General features: G+C 54.3%; 1 protein-coding gene across 1 annotated transcript; it reads left to right on the forward strand.

Annotated features, from left to right (window-relative positions):
- The first annotated feature begins 11885 nt into the window (after positions 1 to 11885).
- Positions 11886 to 21406, forward strand: LSG1 (large 60S subunit nuclear export GTPase 1). Its single transcript, XM_051991599.1, has 14 exons — positions 11886 to 12078; positions 12251 to 12377; positions 12484 to 12604; positions 12696 to 12782; positions 13098 to 13184; positions 13731 to 13791; positions 14498 to 14674; positions 15415 to 15831; positions 16672 to 16773; positions 16866 to 17008; positions 17262 to 17386; positions 17941 to 18020; positions 18471 to 18641; positions 18871 to 21406. The coding sequence occupies exons 1-14, from the start codon at positions 11974 to 11976 to the stop codon at positions 19033 to 19035; spliced, it is 1968 nt and encodes a 655-aa protein (XP_051847559.1). The 5' UTR covers positions 11886 to 11973; the 3' UTR covers positions 19036 to 21406.
- The last annotated feature ends 1171 nt before the right edge of the window (positions 21407 to 22577 follow it).

Raw genomic sequence — 22577 nt, forward strand, 5'->3', positions numbered from 1 at the left:
CCCCAGAGGAGGAACCTTTAAAATGAAATCAAGCCTGAGGACTGGAAGCCTCCGGGGGCCTTTCCGGCTCTTAAATTCTGCTCAGTGCTTTGGGCACGTTCCATATTGTTCGGAATAAGTAACTCCTTGAGGAGGGGCCGCTGGAAACCCTGAGAATCCCTGGCTCAGAGACCACGGGGCCTTCTCTCCAGGAGAGAGAACTAATCCAGGGAATGTGCTCAATTAACTCACTTTCTAAGGTGCCTGGAGATGCTTAGGTCTCTAAGAGAAGAGAAGGGGGAGGAGGAACAAGGCCTGCCTGGAAGGAGCTGCCATCTTGGTTTTTCCCATGCCCTTTGGAGGGATTAACTTGGTGAGCTGGGCGGTTACTCTGGTGTTCCTGTAAACCCCCCCCCCCCATGCTACTGCTTCAGTGGGCCCCTTCAGGCAGTGACAGGTCTCCCAACTCCCTTTCAGCCTCCCTCAATAGTCAAGGCCACGTTCAGAGGATTCCCTGTTCTTCTACCTTGCAGGGTGAGGAGCCAAGCTGGCCTTGAGCTGGGGCTGAGCAACCAGCTCTGCCAGGTGAGGGGGAGGGCCGCCAAAGAGACCTGTGTTCATCCGGGAAGCCCGGGTCTCTCTCTGTTCTGCAGCAAGGGGCAGAGATGGCAGGGAAGCCGTGGGGCCGGGCTGACCAGGGAGAGGGAGGGAAGGGCTTTCCTTTGTCCCCACGCCATCTACTGGCCTTAACCAGAACTTCTGAGCAGCAGCCCCCTGAGTTGAGCCTTTGATCAGAAGCATGGGTGAGAGTGACCATTTCTGGGTCTTTTCCCACATGACCCCCCCAGTCATGAAGGTGGGCTTCAGACCTTCCCTCCAATCTTTCCAAAGGGCAGGAGGGACCATGGGAGGGAGCCCAGAAACAGGAAGGAGTCTGTCCTAGGTCACACAGTTAATAAGGGGAACACCAGGAATAGAACATAAACCTCTTCCCCTCCAGGTCCAGTTTTCTCCTCCAGTCCCAAGAACAAGGCTCCATTTCTTGCAGGCACGGATTTTTCCAAGGATCTGAATGTTTCTTGAATGAATCATGAACGAATGAAAATGGATGACGCCTCTGCTGCAGCAGCGGGCACTGCGCTATTATTCCCCATGATAGAAGTGATGGCTTTTGGTAAATGTCGCTTATCCAAGTTCTACGGTTATAGAACTATCAGTCATATAGAACATTTTTCAGCTACTCTCTGGTCAGCTCTTAAGCTGGGTATCAAAAAGGTTCCTGTCTTCCCAGAGCTGCTTCTGAGAGCTTCCAGAACCTGAACAAGCCAGCCCCCGACTCTCTGATGTGTCTCTGGGGCTCTGTTAGGACCGTTGACGCTGCTTCATTATTTTAACCCTAAAACCTAAAGGACAGGAGAGTTGGGGGAGGAATAGGAGGGAGGCTTCTGCCTTCTGGCCAGCCCGGGCCCGGAGCCAGCCCAGACGAGGGTGAGCTCTCGGGCGGAGGCTTGGGCCTGTGCTGCTGATTTGGGAGAGTAGCCTTCAGCAGAATTCCTGTCCAGAGAGAGAGCTGGGACAAAACTAGGACCGTGCTCTGGTATGGGCCAGAACTTGAAACAAGGGGCTAAGTCAGTGGAATGGATAGAGACAGTGGTTGTTTAGCGGGGTGCTTAGCAGCTCTCTAGTTCAGCCCATGTACTTAGTACTTACTAGAGTTCTACAGGATTCACACCTTTGATAAGAGACCATAATACGCAGACCCAGGTGGAACGATTCCCTCCAAGACACCCTTGATGAGGCAGTGAGGGGACTGGGTCCTCTCTGGCCTTCGGCTGCCGCTGCAGCTGCTCCTGTCACAGCCAAAGAGCCCAAAGGTCTTGGTGCCCCCCTGAGCAGCCACGGGAGCCAAGACACAGCAGCCAAGTCCCTTTATAGGTTGTGATTCTTGTTCACCCTCCCAGACACCAGAAGACCGAAGCGGATTGCCAAAGATGATTGGCCCTGTCACCCAGCCTCCCGAGACAATGACTCTAAAAGAAGGCACCCATCTGGAAGTCGGCGTCCTCGCCGGTCTGTGAAAAGCGAGTAGCATTGTCTACAAATTAGCAAGCATTTATTAAGCCCTACTGTGTGTCAGACACAGCAGATAGAAAGAAAGGCAAAAGAAGACAGCCTTTGTCCTCGAGGACCTTAAATGTGGATACAATGTGTAAACAACTAGGTACAAACAAGACATATTGGGGCCAATATAACAATTATGTTCATTATCTTGATTGTATTGTTTATAATACCCGACGGATTATTAGTATGGGCAATCATGGTGCACAAAACCAGGCCTGGATCAGGAAGACTCATCTTCCTGAAATCTGGCCCCAGACACTTCCTAGCTGTGTGACCCTGAGCAAGGCACTAAATCCTGCTTGCCTCAGTTTCCTCATTGTCAATATGATCTAGAGAAGAAAACGGCCAACCGCTTTAGAATCTTGGTCACAGAAAATCCCAAAAGGGATCTCAGGGAGTCAGATGCAAAATTAATCCACATGAAGATTGATTTCAGAGGGAAGGGACTAACATAAAGAGGAATCAAGAATGGCTCCCTGTAGAAGGTGAGACTTTATCTGGGACTTGAAGAAATCTCAGGGGAGATTTAGCTGCAAGGAAGGGCCTTCCAGCAGTGAAAAGGCGCAGAGATAAATTGTCTCTTGTGAGCAAAGGCAAGGAGATCAACATTAGCACTCCAAAGGCCACAGAGAGACCAGGAGGCCGTGAGAACACCAGACAGGAAGAGGCTGGGGGAGTGATGGGCTTTGAACATCACTTCAGAGGGGGATCACAGGGCAGAATCCTGGCATTCTGGGAGCTACAGCTACTCAAATCTCTGCCACATGGGACAAAGTAGTTTCTCCTAAGGGGGATCTTAAATCAGCTAATTGTTGTGTTATTGCTTTTTTCCTCTCCTTAAATGGCATTGAAACTCTCCTTAAATAATGAAGAGTGTTGGAGATGTGAGAAAACGGGACACTAATGCATTGTTGGTGGAGTTGTGGATTGATCCAACCATTCCGGAGAGCAATTTGGAACTATCCCCAAAGGGCTATCAAACTGTGCCTCCCCTTTGACCCAGTAGGGTCACTACTGCTATGATCTCCCAAAGAGAACCTAAAAAAGAGAAAGGGACCCTCATGTGCAAAAATGTTTGTGGCAGCCCTCTTTGTAGTGACTAGGAACTGGAAACTGAGTGGACACCCGTCATGGAGAATGGCTGAATAAGTTACAGTATATGAAGGTTATGGAATATTATTGTTCTATAAGAAGCCGTCCTTAAGACCTAATTGGCCCAGACCAGTGAAGCTCCAACCACTGGTATATTTCCTGGGGCTCGGGACCTCTTCCTTCAGGTTTCTGACTGGCAGACCAACATGGCCAACACCCGAGCAGGCTATCAGTTGTGTATCTTTGCTAATGCTTTCCCTGCTGTGGGGGACGTCGGTGTGATCTTGTTCACTGCTAGATGGTCTGTAAGTGTCTATACCATTCTAATCCCAACCCTGAAGCACTAGATGGGGAAGAATCAGCTCTGGCCTATAACTATTAGTCTCTGAAATAGGAAATCCTAGGTTCTAATCAGCAGGGTGATTCTGTGAGCTAGTTTAAGTTACTCAATTGTAAAGTGAGAATGATAATAATATAGTACCTATGGAGTGCTACTCTGAGCACTGACAGGGAGGATAGGCCCATAGAAATCACAGACACCATCTCAACTGCAGCCCAGCCAACCACTGTCCCAGAGATTGCTGGTGACTCATTTGCGGAGAGAAACCTTGATAATCTATACCCAGGGATGTGGCAAAAAAAAAAAAAAAAAAAAAAATTAAAAACAATCTAGGTTATGGTTTTGAGTCCCCACCCAGAAACACTACTCTAGTGAAAAGCTAGTATTTTAAATCTCTTGTGTGCTCCCAAAATATCCTTTCGATGATATACACAAACCATAATGCTGTTTGGCCAGGCTGGGGGCTAACAGCTTTAGCACGATTGTCAGACAAAACAGAGTAAAACTTTTTCAAGAAACAGTAAGCCTCGCCTGGGAGAGGGAAGGGGACATCAGATACAGAAAACTGACCCCCTGGGAGAGAGGAAAAACCCCCCAAACCAATCCATCACTACCTTCCATCTGGAGTCTAAAGGGACTTCAGAAAAGCTGGACCCATGAGTCCCCATGCATTCATTATTCACAGTAGACTCCAGCTTCCAGGGCTAAGACCTCAGCTTCAGTTTCTGCAGTTTTTCTTCTTTAATTCTTCCCCCACAGGGAAAGGGCTCTGAGCCTGAGTCAATCCCTCCATCCCAAAGTCAGAGCAAAATTCTTCAGAGAACCAAAACAAAGAGGAAAAGGAGGAGGAGAAGGGGAGGAGGAGGAAAAAGGAAGAAGAGGAGGAGGAGGAAAGAGGAAGAAGAAGAGGAGGAGGAGGAGGAGGAGGAGGAGAAGAAGGAGGAGGAACAGGAGGAGGAGAAGAAAGAGGAGGAGGAGGAAGGAGAACTCAGCCAGAATCAGAACTGGGGTGCTAGTGCATTGTTGGCGGAATTGTGAATTGATCCAACCATTCTGGAGAGCAGTTTGGAGCTATGCCCAAAGGGTTATCAAACTGTGCATACCCTTTGACCCAGCAGTGTTTCTACTGGGCTTATATCCCAAAGAGATCTTAAAGGAGGGAAAGGGACCCATATGTGCTAAAATGTTTGTGGCGGCCCTTTTCGTGGTGGCCAGAAACTAGAAACCGAGTGGCTGCCCATCAGTTGGAGAATGGCAAAATAAATTATGGTATATGAATGTGATGGAGTATTATTGTTCTGTAAGAAATGACCAGCAGAGTGATTCCAGAGAGGTCTGGAGAAACTTACAGGAACAGATGCTGCACAAAGCGAGCAGAAACAGATCATTGTACAATGATTTTGCTGCGCCCCAACAGAGGCCTGGACAGGCAGTGAAGCCAGAGTGAGAGGCCGGGATCTGCAAAGGGAAAGGCAGGGAACACTAGCCTGATACAACTCACAATTGAATCAGTGGTAACGTCAGAGGGCTCACTATAAGTAATAAAATGTTAAGACAAACGATATCTTAAAATGTTACAGCTACAGTATTAAAATGCCCTCTTCTTTAGCCTCTGCTTCTCACCCCAAAATAATAGGTGTTAGAGTCAGAAGGGATCTTTGACATTCTCTGTGATCCAAATCTCCCATTTTAGAGACAGGAAAGTTAGGATCCGGGAGATGAAGTGCTTTGCCCAAGGTCACATTAGTAAGAAGCAGCACTGGGATACCGCCCCAGGGTTTCATGCCTGCCCTTGGCCAGGCCTGATGGTCACTGGACATGGAAAGGATCCTGCAGAGTGACACGACATCCCTCAATCAGTAATCACCCACAGTTCTGTTTGCATTTGTATTTTCAGGCTTAGCAAAATAACTGGCATCTAGTAGATACTTAATGAATGCTTGCTGACTGTTGACTGACTAAACAATTCTGAACATGTATGGCCTGGATTTGCCCAAGATCATCAAGGGAAGCTAAGTAGGTTGTGGATAGACTTGGAGTCCCAAAATTACTGAATTCAAATTCTATTTCACACCTGTACTGTCTGTATAGATCTGGAGCAGTCAGTTAATCCCACTTAGCCTCAATCTCTTTATCCATAAAATGGGATACTAGTACTATCCCTTAGAGGGTTGTTGTGAGGATCAAATATGAAAACATATGGAAAATATTTTATGAACTTCAATACTCTATGTAAATATCAATTATTTTTGTTGTTATTACTACTTCCTCTGCTGCTGTTGCTACTACTACTACTAGTACTGTTGCTAGTATTAATACTGCTGTTGCTACTACTACTAGTAATGCTTCTGCTTCTGCTGTTGCTATTGCTACTACTACTACTACTATGTACCACTATTAATATTACTGCTGCTGCTACATTACCACTGTTTCTACTGCTGCTTTGTTAAACTCCTCCTCTTGAACCTCTTAAAGGTTAAATTGCCATCATCTGAAGTGACCCTTGAGGACATTTGCTGCAGTGGGAAGGCTCCCTACTCAAGGTCAGGCTCTAGAGTTGATGACAATGACAGTTACACAGAACAAAGGGGCTCAGAGCCCTAGTCCAGGAACCAGATTTTACTGGAACCCACTGGTTAATATCACTCTGGCCATGCACTTGTCTGTTTGGGATGACTTTTAAGATCTGTGACTGTGGCTGTGAGAGATCTCCAGGCCCTGACGGGTCCACCCTCTGCTAAGCCCCCGCTGACCACCAGACCAGAGAATTCTTGGGATCTTGGAATTGTCTTCCTCATATCTCAATTGATTCTAACCTGCCTCATGCCTTGTTCCCAGCATTCCTTATGAACAAGCTGGCCTGCTTCCATGTGAGTCTGCCCAAAGCCATGGGAACTTTGGCCCTTATCTGAGTTCTGACATATAATGACACCTTTTCTCCAGACCTGGAGCTTCTTGAGTTCAGGGATGGATCCAAGTTTTTGCTTTTTGTTGTAACCCCGATGCTTAGCCCAATGGCAGCACAAAGTAAGTGCTCGACAAATGCTGGCTGACTTAATTTGTTATTGTCTGTCCTGAAGAACAGCTTAAATATTCACTGAACTGAGGAACAACTCCATCAGATCATAAATGTAGACCGAGGGTGCACACTGGAGCATCTAGTCCAATTTCCAAATGAAGAAATCAAGGCTCTGGGAAGTGACTTGGCCAGAATCCAAACTCCTGCTGGGACTCCGAATCCAGAGTTTTGGCTTTCTTGTCTAAGACGTGACACTGCCATTTCAGTTCACAACATCCAGGGCTGAGAAATCTTCAGGTGAATTGAGCTCATGGTCGGTGCCTTTAGAAAAGGCCTTTAAGCATGTTGGAAGCTCAGATTTGCCGCTTACCCCCAGGTGGGTCTCCACCCATTCTCTAGATAAAACAGCTGGAAGATGGACAACAGAACTTAGAGAGAGGCCAGGGAGGCCAGAGGCAAACTGGAACAGAAGCTGCCAGAGTCTGATTCATCCCAATAACTATAACAGGTACCTGGCACTATATTCCCTTTGAAGCAGACTGAAGGGAAGGATTGAGATCCAGTTCCCAGCTTTAGGATCCATTGTGTCCCAGAGCCCTCTGCTTCTCCCACAATGCCAAACGACTTTTTTACCTTAGAACTGGGTGCTGGGAAAGGCATGTGAAGGATTCCACCTTCCTCTTTTTCTAGGAGGGATGAGAAAGCTCAGGTTTGCCGCTTCCTGGTGGTTTAGGTCTGGGTGTGGATCTTGGAACTTATAAGTCAAGAGCTAGTGGAGTAGTTTGGAGACAAAAGTGGTAAGAAGCCCTAAGAGGAAGAATACACCCCAGACGAGTGTCAGCCAGTTGGGGTTTGGGTCTTGGGCCAGGAGCAAAACTGGCTGCAGAAAAGACCTGGCTCTTGAGCTCAAACCACAGCAATGGCTGCCCCGCGGTGGGGATGGCTGCCCCGCGGTGGGGGTGGCTGCCCAGCCATCAGCGTACAAGACCAAGGATGCCTTTCAGAGCAGAGGGATGAGGTGGGGTTAGCAGGACTCTGCCATTCTCACTGTTTAGGCTGGGGGGAGTCCCAGCAGCAGAGCAAGCTGCCCAGCTCAGATCTACGAGCTCTGGGGTAAGGGCTCCCGAGATGGTCCAGCCTGCCTGAGTCACTGCTGAGCCTAGAGACGCTCTTCCCAGGCCAGCTGAGGTTGCCCTTGTGGCAGAAGACCTCAGGAGTGAAGCTCTTGGGCATCCAGGCCAACAAATCCTTGGCTATCTGCTGGTGAGGATGACACCATCTGCCTCCCATCTGGTATCCTGAGAGTTCCCACTCAACTAGCTTTCCTCCTCTTCTTCTTGAGGGCCTGGCCTTCAGTAAAATGTCAAGGACAACTCGGGGCCAGCTAATTGGCTTCCTTCCTTGTCTTCCCTTTTCACCAACACCCGGTTCTACAGCCTTTCTTATAAAAGAAGAATCAATGGAGAGCAGGGGGAGGGAGGTCAAAAACAAACAAAATGAACAGTCTTTGCTGGAAAGGAGCTCTCTAGCTAATGTTTTACAATCTAACAACTATTGTTACTATGGAGCGACCAGTAGAACAAACATTTGAATGTTGTTACAGTCTAACAACCCCTACACCATTCTGAGGTTTCATTCTAACAAAGGAGTAAACAAAGCCTGCTACTATTGTTACCTGCAATAAATATTCCATATTGTTACATTGTAACAATAACACTGATGTTGCTGAAATCCAGTAACTGTATTAAGTGACTGTAAACAAATAGATAAAAAGTAAAGTCCAGCATGATGGGTGAGGATGGGTGGGGAGCAGGAAAGCTGGACTCAAGCACTGGGAGCTTAACGAGTCCTCCCAGGACGATTTTCTACTAGTTTGGGACAGGACAGAGTCAGGCATTATGGGAATCCTAGCTCCAACACTGACTACCGGTTATATGAACCTCACAAGTCATTAGTTCTTTGCTAACCCTCACCCTTTATCTACTTTTTAAAAAGCATTTAAAAGTACATTTAGGCAGCAAAATAACTGTTTGGACACGTATACATATATTGTATTTAACTTATACTTTAACATATTTAACACGTATTGGTCAACCTGCCATGGGGGGGGGAGGGGGTGGAAGAAAAGAGGGGAAAAATTGGAACAAAAGGTTTGGCAATTGTCAATGCTGAAAAATCCCCCACGCATATAATTTGTAAATAAAAAACTATAATAAATTTTAAAAAAGAAATATATTGATGCAAATATATGTATGTGTTTAGCTCTAAACGGGTAAAAGAAGAGCAATGTTTAATGTGAAAGATTGAGTCCCTGAAGGTGGAATTTTCAAATACTGACATACAGGGAAGATTTGCAGCCCCTTCCCACCTCTAAGCTCCCTCAATTGCTGGTATTTAGGGCTAGTCCAGTGCCCATCCCCTAAGCCACTTTGATTGTTGTTCAGTTTGACTCTCCATGAGCCCATTGGAGATGTTCTCGGCAGAGATCCTGTCTTCTTGAACTCATTTTGCAGATGGGGACACTGAGGCAAACAGGTGATGTGATTTCGAGTTCATACAGCTAAGAAGCATCTGAGGCCCGGATTTGAATTCAGGAGCTCCTCCTTCCAGGCCTGCCATTCTGGTTACTGTGCCATCTACCTGCCTGTGCCCGAAGTTGATGGATCATCATAAAATCATAGGAGTAGAACGTTAACCAGCACTTAGCTGGTTTTATCTGGTTTGTCACATGTGAACTCAGGACCTCCCGGCCAGTGTTCTGTGTACTTCTCCATCTATCTGCCCTTCATGGGCCCATATGAGACTTGCAAATAGCCTCCCTGACTGGGTAAATTCAGAAATAGCGCAGCTATCCCACACTCTATTACGGAGGGTGTGTTATATTCAAAACCTGTGGTCTTCCTGGTGGTGCAAGTCCAGTTACACAAGTTACACAAACACAGAACTCTGTGCTCACAACTCCTTACACTTGGTGCCAGATTGGGAGTCCGGGAGCTTAGGTCAGCCCGTGCCGTGGAGATTCTCTCAGAGGCAAAGGGGCACGTCTACACACTGGACTTCTCCCAGGGTCCTCCTTGCCTCCCAAACCTCCTCCTTTCCCCTGAATGGCCACAGCTTTGCTCAATTAGAATTCCTTTCATTGAAGTCTTACCTTTTGGCTAGCCATCAAAAGTGAGGTCTCTCTTCCTGCTGGGGGTGGAGTGCTTAAAGACCTCCTTACATGTCCTCAACAGAGCTGGCCGGCTCCTCTTGGGGGATGTTGGCAGAGAGAGTTCACAAGTAAGTTGGATTGGTGGGTCTCTCTGAATCCCACGGGGGGACGTGAGAGGGGGCATGACACCTGTATCTGAACTCATTGATCAGGCTGTCAGCAAATACACATGGATTAAGTGGCAGGATAACAAGAAAGGGGAAGCATCAGGTTGATTTGTGCAGATCTCTAGAATTGGTTCAGCAGGCACTCTTTGCAGATAAGGAAACTGATCCCCGAGGAAGCTGTGACTCCACCAGAGTCAAGACGAGAACTGCCCAAATAACAAGAACTAGTATTCGTGTGTCTTGCTAAGATTTGCAAGTGCTTTACCCACGTTCATTCATCTGACAAGCATTTATTAAGCCTTTTTGTGTGGCAGATCCTCGTCAAGGTGCCGGGAATACAAAAACTACACAAGCAGACAGCCCCCACCCTCCAGGAGCCCTCATTCTGGGGGAGGGAGGACATCCCACAAAAAGGAGCTGAGGCAAAAGAAGTGGGAAGGCAGGCAGCTGGCCGGTGTCCCTGGTACAGGGGAGATGACCAACTGGAGAAAGGGATCTCTGGAGGTGAGTTGGGCACATCAGCAGGTAGGAGCAGAGCCAGGAAAGAGGAGCCTGCTGTTCCCCCCTTACTTCACTCTCCCAGGTTGCCTCTGGTAGCATCCCAGACCTCTGACTGCATCGGTCCCTCCCACTCCCACTGCAGACGGCGCTGGGCTCCCCACTGAGGGGTGCTGCCCACCTCCAATATCAAATTCTTGACATTAACTGTCCAGAGGATCTCTCAGTGGATTCTCAGGCGGAAACTGCAGACGGCTTCTCGCACTCGTTCTAGGGAAAAGCTGAAAAGGGTGCAGAGAGGCTTGGAGGGTGGGGGGCTCAAAAGCCAGAGACAGCACAGACCCCCGCCCAGAATTCCAGCCACGAGGTGATTGCCTAATTCCGGGTCAGCGGCAAGATTGTAGAGAAAATCCAGAATCATCCGAAGGATGTGACTTTCCAACAAATCGCTGCAAGGAGAAAGAAGGAACATTCCCCACTTCCCCTGCACACAGCACCCCGTCTCTTGCCTCCACGCGGGCTCCCAATGACTGAAAGGCTTTACCTAATCTCCATTTTTAAACTCCCCTGACTTCCTTCGAGACTCATTAACAAGTCAGGCTTTATTTGAAAACTTCAAAGTCTGCAAATCATTTTTTCCATATAATTCCAGTGGATCCTCGCAGTCCCTGGGAGAGGGTGCTGTTATTACCCCCATTTTACAGAGGGAGAAACCGAGGCAGAGGGTCGCCCGGCTTCCCCCACTAGGAAGAGCCTGACTGGGGTCTCCCTGACTCAGCAGGCCGCCTCCCCGGAAGGTCCCCTGGGATTTGTCCCTGGGACGCCCCCCCTCCCCCGAGCGTCTGCAGTTCTCGGCCTCCGTTAGAGAGGAAGCTCCTGTCGCCAGGGCCCGCGTTTTTGCGTTTTCTGCGCTTAGAAAGGGAAACACCCAATAGATGCTCGTTGACTAACCGACCCTCCCCGGGCCTCAGTTTCCCTGTGGGAAGTCCGTTGGAAACTGTGCCCCAAGGCATTGTGGGATGTCCTCCCTCCCCCAGAATGAGGCAATGAATGACTTTGCATTTGGTTCTTCCAAGTCACATTATCTTAATGGAATTCTTAAGCTAGAAAAGCTTTTTTTGGTTTTTTTTTGAAAAGCTTTTGCTACTGTCACCGGGAGACTGCCAGTCAGCTTGGAACGGAGCCGCAGTCACGTGGCAGACGACGCGCTCGTGTCCCGCCTCCTTCGGGATCCACCCCTTCCGCCCGCCCGGATCGTCTGAGCGGCCCCTTTCCGCTCGGAGCACCCGTTTCTCGCCGAACCCTTCTGGCTGCGCACAGCATGGACTGTACCATTACTCAGACCTACAGGAGGAAGGGTCCGCACTCGCGGTGACTCCTCGGGAAACGTCTGACCTCACGTGGCCCGGGACGGGTCCGGGAGGGTGGAAAGGCGCCGGCAGCCCCGGGGCTCCGCCCCTTTTTGGTCCTCCCCCCCAGGACTCTCGCTTGGACTCTTCCTCTAGTAACTACTTCCGCCGGCGGCCGCGCCTGCGCAGCGGATCTCCCAGAGCGGAGCCGCGCGGGGCTGGTGTGACGGGTCCTTGTGGGCAGCTTAGGGGCCGACATGGGTCGGAAGCGGGTGTCGGGCGGCGGCGGGGTCGGCCTAGGACGGGCCCTCATCAAGGAGCGCAACCTGCAGAACCGCAGCCAGCGGCGGCGAGACCCGTGGGTGAGCTCGGGCTGCGAGGGGAGAGCGTGGAGGGGCGGGGATTGGAACCCAGGGCCCTGAGACGGCGCGGCCCCCGCGTCTCCCGCCTCGGACCAGGCCCAAGCCGGGCTGCCGGGACTCCCGGGAGGGGACCCACGCGTGTCGGGCTCTGACGTCAAGCCTCCCCTCCCAGTTGCACACGAAGGAGTTGGACGAAGGGGGCGCCTGGGGCCGCATGGACCCGCGCTCCGTGACGGAGCCCACGGCCCTGGAGGAGTTCCTGGCCACGGCGGAGCTGGCCGGGACCGAGTTCGTGGCGGGTGAGTGCAGACAGGAGGCCCCTGCGGGGCGCGGGGCTGGGACTGGGTCTGTAAGAGGGGCTGCCCCTCGTGACGCGCCTGGATCTGCCTTCTTCCCCGTGACCAGAGAAGCTGAACGTCCGCTTCGTGCCTCCCGAGGCCCGGACCGGGCTGCTGCCGCCGGAGGAGGAGCTGCGGGTGCAGGCTCTCCATCAGGAGCACCGGGGGGCCCTGCGCATCCCCCGCAGGTGAGGATGGGCCATGACCCCCCCCCCGTGTCCGTGCCCTCCCCGTGTTCCTCTGCGCCCCCGCATCTCACCCCCTCCGTGCTCCCCACAGACCCCCGTGGGACCAGGGCACCAGCACCGAGAAGCTGCAGCAGGCCGAGAGAGAGAACTTTCTGGAGTGGAGGCGGCAGCTGGGGCGGTCAGTGGGGGGGGGAAGGGGCGAGTATCCATTTGTGTGTTAGGAGGGGGGCCTGGGGCTGGGGGGAGGGTCAGTGGGGGGGGGGCGAGTATCCATTTGTGTGTTAGGAGGAAGGAGGGCCTGGGGCTGGGGGGAGGGTCAGTGTGTGTGGGGGGGCGAGTATCCATTTGTGTGTTAGGAGGGGGGCCTGGGGCTGGGGGGAGGCTCCGGTGGCCTGGACCCTGTCTAGAAGCACTAGTAGCTTTGCCATGAGCCTGGGCACGCCCGGGGCACACCTGGGCACGCCCGGGGCTCACCTTCTCCTTCTAAAGCCAGGCTGGAAGAGGAGCAAAACCTGATTCTGACCCCATTTGAAAGAAACCTGGACTTTTGGCGCCAGCTCTGGAGGGTCATCGAGAGGAGGTGGGTTGGGGGCGGGTCCCAGCCTGGGGCATGGTCACGTGGAAGGGGAGACAAGTCCTGACACCCCAAGCCCAGAGATGGCGGCTCAGGCTCCCGTTCCTCGGGTTCAAATACCACGGGCACCCCCAGGAATGAGCGCTTTGGGGGGAAGTCCCTGGCACTGGGGGGGACGGCCCCTCCTGCTAAGGGCGTGGTAGAGTTTGTGCTGATTCACCGGGGCGGGGGGGGGGGGGGGTAAGGGGGAGAGGCTGGCCACATAGAGAAGTGAGCCCCCCGGGAGAAACCTGGCATCTGTCTGTGCCCCCTGCTGGAGAGGCCCTTGCAGTGCAGCCTTTCCTGGCCCGCCTTGGCCATCCTCCCATGGAGTGCCCACCTCCAGCCCAGATGCTGCTGCTCCTTCCACCTGCGTCTGAGGTCGGGGCTGCGAGGTCGGGGCTGCGGGCCCGGTGCTCCCTAAATGCTTGATGAGGGGCAGCCCCTGGGCTGATCTTAAGGCTCTGGGGGGGCTGCGGGCCCGGCCGTCACCTCTGCTTGTTTGTTTCTCAGTGATGTCGTCGTTCAGATAGTGGATGCTCGCAATCCCCTCCTGTTTCGTTGCGAAGACTTGGTGAGTGCTCCCGAGGGAGGGCTTGCTCTGGCGGCACTACTAGGAGGAGCAGCGTTCTGGGCCCAGCCCCAAGACCGCTTCCTTTACCCAGGCCTTGGGTCAGTCAGGCCCAGGGCCAGAGTGGGTCAGTGGGTGTCCTCCTGTCAGCTGGGAGCCACCTCTGTCCCATTCACTTCCTTGGTGTCTCGACCCTGTTTGACCCAGAACCAGTGGGGCTGTTTGCCTCGCCCAGCGCCCACCTGTCCCTTGCCCAGATGCCCGAGGTCTCAGCTGCCCCCATGGTTCAGGAAGGTTGCTGCTGAGTCCCAGTGAAGAGACTGGATGGAGAAGGGGTTCAAGTTTCATTGGATTCCTTTTCCCAGAGTACTTTGGGCCGTGGAGGTCCCGGCTCGCATGGTCATCTCTGCTGGTTGGCAACTGCTTGTCCCTCATGGGCTCTAGTTTAAGGCACAACTGGGCACAAAGTCCCTTGTACGGCTTAAAAAACAGAGCTCTGGTTCCTGTGAATGTGCGGGGCCGAAGGTGATGGCAGGCTCTGCTCCTGCCCGGGAAAGGGGCTCTCCCCTGTGCTCTGGGGGTCACTGCTCCCGAGCTTCCGGCCTGTCCCCAGAGAGACTATGGGGGGAGGACGGATCAGAGTTCTCATTCCCTGTGAGTCTGCGGCAAAGGCACCTTTGCCCCCTCCCAACAACCGTGGTTTTCCTAGGAGCGCTACGTGAAGGAAGTCAGCAGAGAAAAGGAAAACGTGATTCTGATCAACAAGGCCGACCTGCTGACGGAGGAGCAGCGCCGCGCCTGGGCCGCGTTCTTCGAGCGAGAAGGCGTGAAAGTGATTTTCTGGTCCGCTCTGGCTGAAGGCATCCGGCTGGACCCGAGATCAAAGGTAGCCGGGGAGCGGCCTCGGAGCCGTCAGGGCGGGACACCGAGGGAAGGGGGGCTGCTTCTGTCTCACTTTAGATCTCCTGCAGCGCAGGGAAGGTGCCCCCCACAGAACTGACACCATCACACCTTCCCGTCCCTCACCCAGCTTTGACATCTCTGGCTTCTGCAGGTTTCCTTCCACAGAACATTTGGTAGAAGCAGGTTCCCAGGCCCCTCCCTGCTTTTTCAGGGCCTTTTGGGGACTGTTCTGTCTCAGGCAGGAAGTGGGGGGTTTGGCTGGACTCCTTCCACCTGATGGAAAACCAGGGCTCAGACTCCCATCTCTGTCCCCTCCTCTTCAGGCTGGCCCTCGGGGCCCTTCCTGGGAGCACTCTCTTTCAGAAACTGTTTCCCTTGAATTCTGGAGGGTCCCTCCCCCCAGGCCCAGGGCATGGACCTGTTACAGACGCCAGTGGGGTTGGGTTCCCTGAACCAAGAGCCCAGAACTGCCACGGAGCAGCAGGCGGCCCCCGGCACCTTTACTAGCAGCAGCAGAAACCGAGGCCTGCCAGAACTGGGGACCTTTGTCTGAGTCAGACTTGGGATCCAGAGCAGGAGATTCTGCCAGGTTCCGCTCAAAAACCAGTTTGGTTTTTCGGTCTGGCCTTTGTCTAGGAGAGGGATGGAAGACATAGGATTTTTTGTTTACATTTTTCTCCGCTGATCCTTTTTCGGTTTCTTGGGGCTTTTTCATTTGGTCAGGAACCAGCTGAGAGCTCCGAGGAGGGCGAAGACTGGGAAGATGGGGCCGAAAGCATGCAGAGGGGTGCCTCTGACCTGGAGTCCCCGGGGGGTGCACGGCAGCTCCCTGATGAGGAAGAGGACGAGGACGAGAGCGACTGGATGAGTGAAGAAGGGGACAGCGAATATGAGGATTGTCTTGAGGACGATGACCACTGGCAGACGTGCTCCGAGGACGACGGCGGCCAAGAAGCAGAGTCCTACGGCCAGAGCTGGCAGGAAAACAGAGCGAGTGGCAGCCTGGAGCAGGAGCCTCGGGGCAGCGGTGCCCGTGTGCAGAATGACCACCACCTCGTGGAAAAGCAGGAATTGCTGGACCTCTTCAAAGAGATGCATTCTGGGAAGAAGGTCAAGGAGGGGCAGCTCACTGTGGGGCTGGTGAGTGGCTGTCTGGTCCAGCTTCTCCAAAGATACCTCCCCCCCCCCCCATCATCACCAAGGGTCTAAAAATAAGGTGGGAGTTGATGAGAAGCCAGGCTGAGCCTGGCTTGGGCACATGCCCGTCACAATTAGGGATTTCCAAGGAAATGAACCTCTGGGAAGGAGAGGTCCTTGGGAGGGGGGCTCCTGCTTGATGGGGGAAGCCCCCAGGAGATGTGAGCTGGGCACGTGGCCCCAGAAAGCACCCGTTCATTGACCAGCAATCTGGCTGCCAAGGGGCCCCAGGGCGTGAGGTGAGCAAAGGGCCGCAGCCCCTGCTTCTGGAGAGGGAGTCTGACCTCATGGTAACTGTAGTGTTCTGGGAGTCAGTCAGTTAAGAAATTTTCCAAACTGTTGGGAAACTGAGACAGAGAAGTCCATTGCCTTGGCCAGTCACACGGCTATTGTCTGATGTGAGATTCTAGCTCCAGCCACTATCTAAAGGTGAAGGAGGGAGTGAGCTCATTCCAGGGAGGAGTGCCGCCTGTGCCAAGGGACGTGGGCTCTGCGGGGAAGGCGGCCGGAGGGTCAGGCTGGTCCCGGCCAGGGTTGGGAAGTGGGGTGTTGGGCAATGAGGGGGCAGCTGGGCTAGGCAGTGCCCACTTCCTGCCTTTCAGTTAGCTGGCTCACGGCCTGCATTTTCAGGGAGCCAGGTGAGCCTCCATGGACTCCCAGGAGTGAGTGTGAAAGGACTGGTTTCTTGGGCCCCTTCGTGAAGCCCAGTGCCCCCTGGGGGCCAGGCTGGGGCGGAGAGCCCGTTCTGGGTCCGGCTCCATCCCAGGTCCTTCCTCCCTCCAGGTGGGCTACCCCAACGTCGGAAAGAGCTCCACCATCAACACCATCTTCGGGAACAAGAAGGTGTCTGTGTCGGCCACGCCCGGACACACCAAACACTTCCAGGTAGGCCCAGGGGCTGCGCGCCCTCTGCCCTCTGCCCTCTGCCCTGCTCACTCCTGGCTGGGAGCCCCTCCCACCTCGGGCTTTCCTTTCAGACGCTCTACGTGGAGCCCGACCTGTGTCTGTGCGACTGTCCCGGCCTGGTGATGCCCTCCTTCATCTCCACCAAGGCCCAGATGATCTGCTGCGGGATTCTGCCCATCGACCAGATGAGAGACCACGTGCCCCCCATCTCCCTCATATCCTTTCTTCCTCTCTGGGGCGGGTCTGAGTGGTGTGGGCTGTTCTGTGGAGCGAGGGCTCCTCTCCCGCCAGCAGTCCGGCCCTCGGGGGACGCTGAGCTCGAGGGGGCGTGTCCTTGATGTCGCAGGGGCCCCTGGGGATGCCTGACCCTGGGGTCAGATCCAGCCAGGGTATCGTTGCCCTGCTCCAGGGGGGAGTGGGGGGGCAGGACCGGCACAAAGCTGCAGTTTGCTTCCTTTACCAACTTACATTTGCCAGAACATCCCAAGACACGTCCTGGAGGCGACCTATGGGATTCACATCATACGGCCCCGAGAAGATGAAGACCCCGATCGGGCGCCCACCTCAGAGGAGCTTCTGACGGCTTACGGCAGTGAGTTCTGGCCGGGCCCCCCGTGGGTGGTGGGACCGGGTGGGGGAGGCAGTAAAGCCGGACCAGGGTTCTGGTCCTGACCCTGATCCTCGCCGCTCCTGCCCATTGCAAAGTAAGGAGAGATCCTTCTGGGAAGTTCCCACCGTGATAGGGACAGTCTGTGTCCACTCAGAATTATTTGGGTTTGGGCACCATGGGAGCCTCCTCCCTTCTCTTGGGACAGTTTTTATTTGGGGGGGGGGGCTGACAGGGAGATGAGTGGCCAGAGCTTCCTTCAGGCCCCCCCAAGTCTGTTGGCCCAGTCCTGGGACCGCCAGCCTCCCACACAGGCCAGATGGTGCCCGTGGGAGTCTCGGGGTCCCAGCCCTAAGCTTGAAAGGTGACCAAAGCCACCCAGGCCATTGGGAGGCGGGCAGCTCTGAGGGAGCTGGTCTGTCCTGGTGCTCTGATGGGCACCCTCAGGCAGGGCCCTTGGTCATAGGGCTGGAGAAGGGCTCAGCAGCCTGGGGGAGGGTCCCTGGCTCTCGCTTCTCAGCCCCTGGTCTTTCTCTCAGGCATGAGGGGATTCATGACTGCCCACGGACAGCCTGACCAGCCCCGAGCTGCTCGGTACATTCTCAAGGACTACGTGCGGGTAAGGGTGCTCTGCTGGGCCCCTGTCTGTCCGGGACTGAAGCCCTGGGGTTCCCACAGGCTGCCCGAGCCCCTTTGCAGCCTGTTTGATGCCCGTCAACCCATGGGTGCCCATCAGAGAGGCCAGGAGATGGGGCTGGGAACCAGCTACCTAAAAGAGGGGTGCCCTGGACCCTGGGCTCCCGGGGCGGGGGGGGAGCTGAGTCTGGGGTGGGCAAGCATGTCTCAAAGCCCAATGCAGTGGCCGGACAGGGCCAGTGACTGCTGTCTGGGTGGCGTTTCTCTCAAATTCGAGTTTTCTAGAGGAGCCGTGGGACATGCAGATCGTGGAAAGCTCCCCTGGGCTTGGTGGGAGAGGGGCTGGGCTGGCTGCCCTGGACATTTGGGTCCCCGCTGGTGCGCCCTGGGGCCCGGGCCCAGCCGGAGCTCAGTCTGACTCTTGGTTCTCCAGGGCAAGCTGCTGTATTGCCACCCTCCTCCCGGCATTGAGCCCGCAGACTTTCAGCCACAGCACGAGAAACTGAGGCGCAGCCGGAGGCGCCCCGAGGCGCAGCCACTGCCCCTGAGCCACCCCAAGGCCAAGCAGATCGAGAACGTGGTCGACCGAGCCTTTTTCCACCAAGTAAGATGGCGAGGGCCCGTCCTGGCGGGCGTGTGCGCTCAGTGTCGGGGTGGGGAGGGAAGGAGGGGGAGCGGGAAAGAGCCGGCGCCGGGGGCATTGGTGGCAGCCCCGGGACAGCTTGGGCTGGTGAGGCAGAGGAGCTGCTCCGGCCCTTCCCTGCCGCGGTCCCTTGGCAGTGCCCACAAACTCCCCCAGCAGCTCAGTCTGACACGCGGCTTTTTGCTCCCAGGAGAACGTGCGGGCGCTGACCAGGGGCGTGCAGGCCGTGATGGGCCACAGGCCTGGGGGTGTCCCTGCCGGCCATACCGCGGGCCCTGGGAAACCCTGGAAGAAACACGGCAACCGCAACAAAAGAGAGAAGGTCCGCAGGATCACCAGGCACTTGGACGCCTGACCGAGGCCGAGCAGGTGCCTGTGGACGCCTCCCCAGGGGGAGCAAGGCTGGCCCAGCCACAGGAGCCGGGTCTTCCTCCCTCCTGACCTGCGGGGCCAGGGGCCGAAGCCTGCTGGTGGCCAGTGCCCCCTGCCATGAGGGTTGGGGCTGCTGCCTTGGGAACCACCGGCCTCGCGGCGAGTAAACGACGCACAGATGGACGAAGGAACGAGGGAATGATGGGAGACACGAGTCTGGTGCCCCCTCCCGCCCCACACACACTCTGTACCTTGAAGAACCAGAGGGATGCTTTTGGAAGCGAATGTGGAAGCACGCCGGGGCGGTCCAGGGGCCACGTCCCCACGAGGTTGGTGGGTCCGGCCGTCGGCCCCCAGTGGACAGTGCCTTCGCAAAGGCCGGGTCGCCTTTCTGCCTCTATCTCTGGGGTCTGCGACTCTTACTAAGGCTCCTGGCTAAGCCTCTCAGCCAGGGACTCGGCAGGTGGCAGGGTCCTGCCAGGAGTGCCCCCACCCCAGCCCCCTCCTCCAGGGGAAGAGGAGGAACAAGGAAGTGCCCGCAAGTGCCAGTGTCTCGAGATAAGCCCTGGCCCTAGGGACAGATGGCACAGGTTCCCATCTACCACAGATCACTGTCTAAAGGTTGGCCCTGGCCCCCCAGCCTCCGGGTCTCTGCATTATGTGGAGCATCCTCAGCCCATAGTCCGGGATGTCAGGAGGAAACGGGCAGGATCCCCTGGGGAACAGGATTGGGTCTTGAATCCAGGCCTTGTGATCCTGCCACTGGGGGCGTCCTCAAAACGAGTGCTTCTGGGGGGTAGAGGCCCAGCCCAGGGGCAGGAAGGAGGAGAGAAAAGGACCAGGCAAGGATTTCTCAGGTTCAGGGTTCTGGGGCTAAGACAGGCTGCCAGTGGGGCCCAATCGGCCCCAAGTGCCCTGTTCTCATCCCAATGGGCTGGAGGGGGAGGTTAGAGCCCAGAGTGTGGACAGGCTGGCCATTTCAGAGCCAGGGGCATCGTGTGCCAAACGCAGGGACGCCAAGAGCAACAAAAGCCAGGCTGCCATCCTGCCTCCTCAGCATCTTTCTGGTCTGGTCCATGGGCATCCCCTGCCCAGGTGGCCCCATTCCCTTTGGGTAGCTAAAGCTCAGGAGGCCTCAAGTTGTCCCTTTGGGGCTTCTATAATTGAGCCTAGTGGGGGCCGCAGACGCCGCCTCATTGGACAGATGAGAAAAATGTCCACAGTGTTCACCACAGTGAGGTGTTGGATAGTCCCAGGAGTCGCCCCCTAGCCCCCTAACAGTAACCTTTGACATACTTGGAGGCAGCAAAGGCATCTCCAGCACCCGCCCTTCTCAGAATAAATATGCCCGGCTCCTTCAGCCAGTGCCCCGGGCACAGACGAGGCCTTCTGGACATGGCAACATCGTGTTCAGCTGAAGGCGGCCTCTGCCAGCGGTCAGCCTGGGCACTCCAGGGTACCACTGAGAGCCTCTTAAAAGATTAAAATGTCTGTTCATTAAAAAAGGTTTCCTCCTCGTCGTCCTCCACTAGAGATTAAGCAAGTTGAATCTTTGCCTCTTTTCCTTTCCCCTTAACTGTTCTTAAGGAAAGTATGGCCCCTTAGATATTTGATGCTTAATTATTGAGCGCCTGCTGGGTACAAAGTGCTGTGCTCAGGGAGAGGGAGCAGATAGAGGAGGGAAATCAGGTGCTCTCCAAGGGGAGTTTTAGACAGCTGGAGAGCTCTCAGGCTATTTGACATGGGTATTAGGAGAGTGCCCGATTGAACGGGCATCAGGGGCATAGGTGCCAAGGCTGTTGCCCTGCAGATAATCTCAGAATGATTGGAACGGGGAAGGTTTTGTCCCATTGTGCTGACTAATGTGTCTGGAATGGAAGGGGACTTTTCTCCCTTAAGGAAGCAAGTTCCCATAGAGATGACCCTAGAAGATAGCCCAGACTGCACTGCACTTCAACCAGAAGGACCGGTTAAAAGGGATTGCCCCCTTTGTCATGTCAGTCTTTTTTTAACATTTTCTTTCATTTTGAACTTAAAAAATTTAAAAAACCCATTTCCATATATGCAGCACAACTATAAAAAGAGCTCAAAAACAAACCATGAATTTCCATTTCATGCTATTTTTCTAAAACTAATAAACACCTTATTTTCAATGCTGGCCTGCTCTTCTGTGCTCCCTTCCAAATTTCCTTTTCTCTGCTGTGCACTTTATTCTCCTGCCCTCAAAAAGGCTGCCCTGGCTGAGACCCCTCCATTCACACTTCGTTTATCAGTTCTTTCTCTGGCTGAAGGTAACATCTTCCTTCATGGGTGCTTTGTAGTGACTTGATTATTAAAGACCCTCCTTAGAACAATATTGCTGTTCCTGTGTACATCGTTCTCTGGGTTACTTTTGGTCACTTGACTATTTCACGCAAGTCTTTCCAATTTTTTTTTTAATCAAACCAACCTGTTTCTAGCAGCACAGTATTGTTCTGTCCCAAGAGTCCTGTTGGGTGAGTGCCTGGGCCCTCTTCACTTCTGGGGGTGGGCAAAAGAGGGAGGGCTAAGAGAGATCCTGTCACCAGAAGCGACCTGCCTGTGAGATGGTCATCAGTACGTTCTGTGACAGGTCACTGCTGGGGCCTGCTGGTCTCCCTGGCCTGGGCCTTGGCTCACCAGAAGCCCTTTTGCCAAACAATGGCCCTAAAGAGAACATTGCCAGGAAACCGACACTTTTGAGGCAGAGTTTTTCTTTTCAGTTTTGACGCCAGGTTTTTTCCCAGGGTGGCTCTGGTTTGTAGCCAGGGTGGGCCAGTTCTTCCTGCTGGTACTTCCCGTGGGGGAAGGGAGCTGGCCCAAACGATGAGGCGTAGAAAACAGGGCCTGAGAGCCCCCTGCCGACAGAAAGTGCCCCTTGCCCAGGACTCACGGGGGGGCAGCCTCATGATGGAGCGCCTCTCTCCAGGGCGTTGGGGGTCTGTTGAAAGGAAGGACTGTTCGGTAGCCTCTGGGGAGGCCAGGAATGAAAACTCCAGGTCAGGCGGGAAGAGTGAGCTGAAATTGCCTGGTGGGGCGTCCAGGTCTCTTCCTGTTGTTGTTCACTCCTCTCAGTCACGTCCGGCTCTCCGTGGCCCCATGTGGGGCTTTCCCGGCAGAGGTATTGGAGTGGCGGGCCAGCTCGTTTTACAGAGGAGGAATCTGGGACAAGCAGGTGACTTGGCCAGGGTCACCCAAAAAATGTCTAAGGTCATACTGGAACTCGAGAAGTCTTCCTGACTCCGGGTCAGGTGCTCTCCATGGTGCCCCCTAGCTGCCCCCTTCCCAGGGGGTTATAAGTGTCCCTCCACATCCCTTGCTCTTTCCCTTTCTTTCCACTCACTTGGCTAGCACTCTTGCCTTGGCCCTCACCGCCTCTTTCTGGCACAGTGGCCTCCAAATAGGCCTCCCTGCCTCCAGTCCCTACTCCTCACTGCCCCTTCCACAAGTCTGCCCGAGACGCTCCCTCCCTTTGGTGGCTCTCTCGGGACTTGTAAGTTCCTTCCC

This window comes from Antechinus flavipes, chromosome 3, assembly GCF_016432865.1.
Source record: "Antechinus flavipes isolate AdamAnt ecotype Samford, QLD, Australia chromosome 3, AdamAnt_v2, whole genome shotgun sequence".
NCBI lineage: Eukaryota > Metazoa > Chordata > Mammalia > Dasyuromorphia > Dasyuridae > Antechinus > Antechinus flavipes.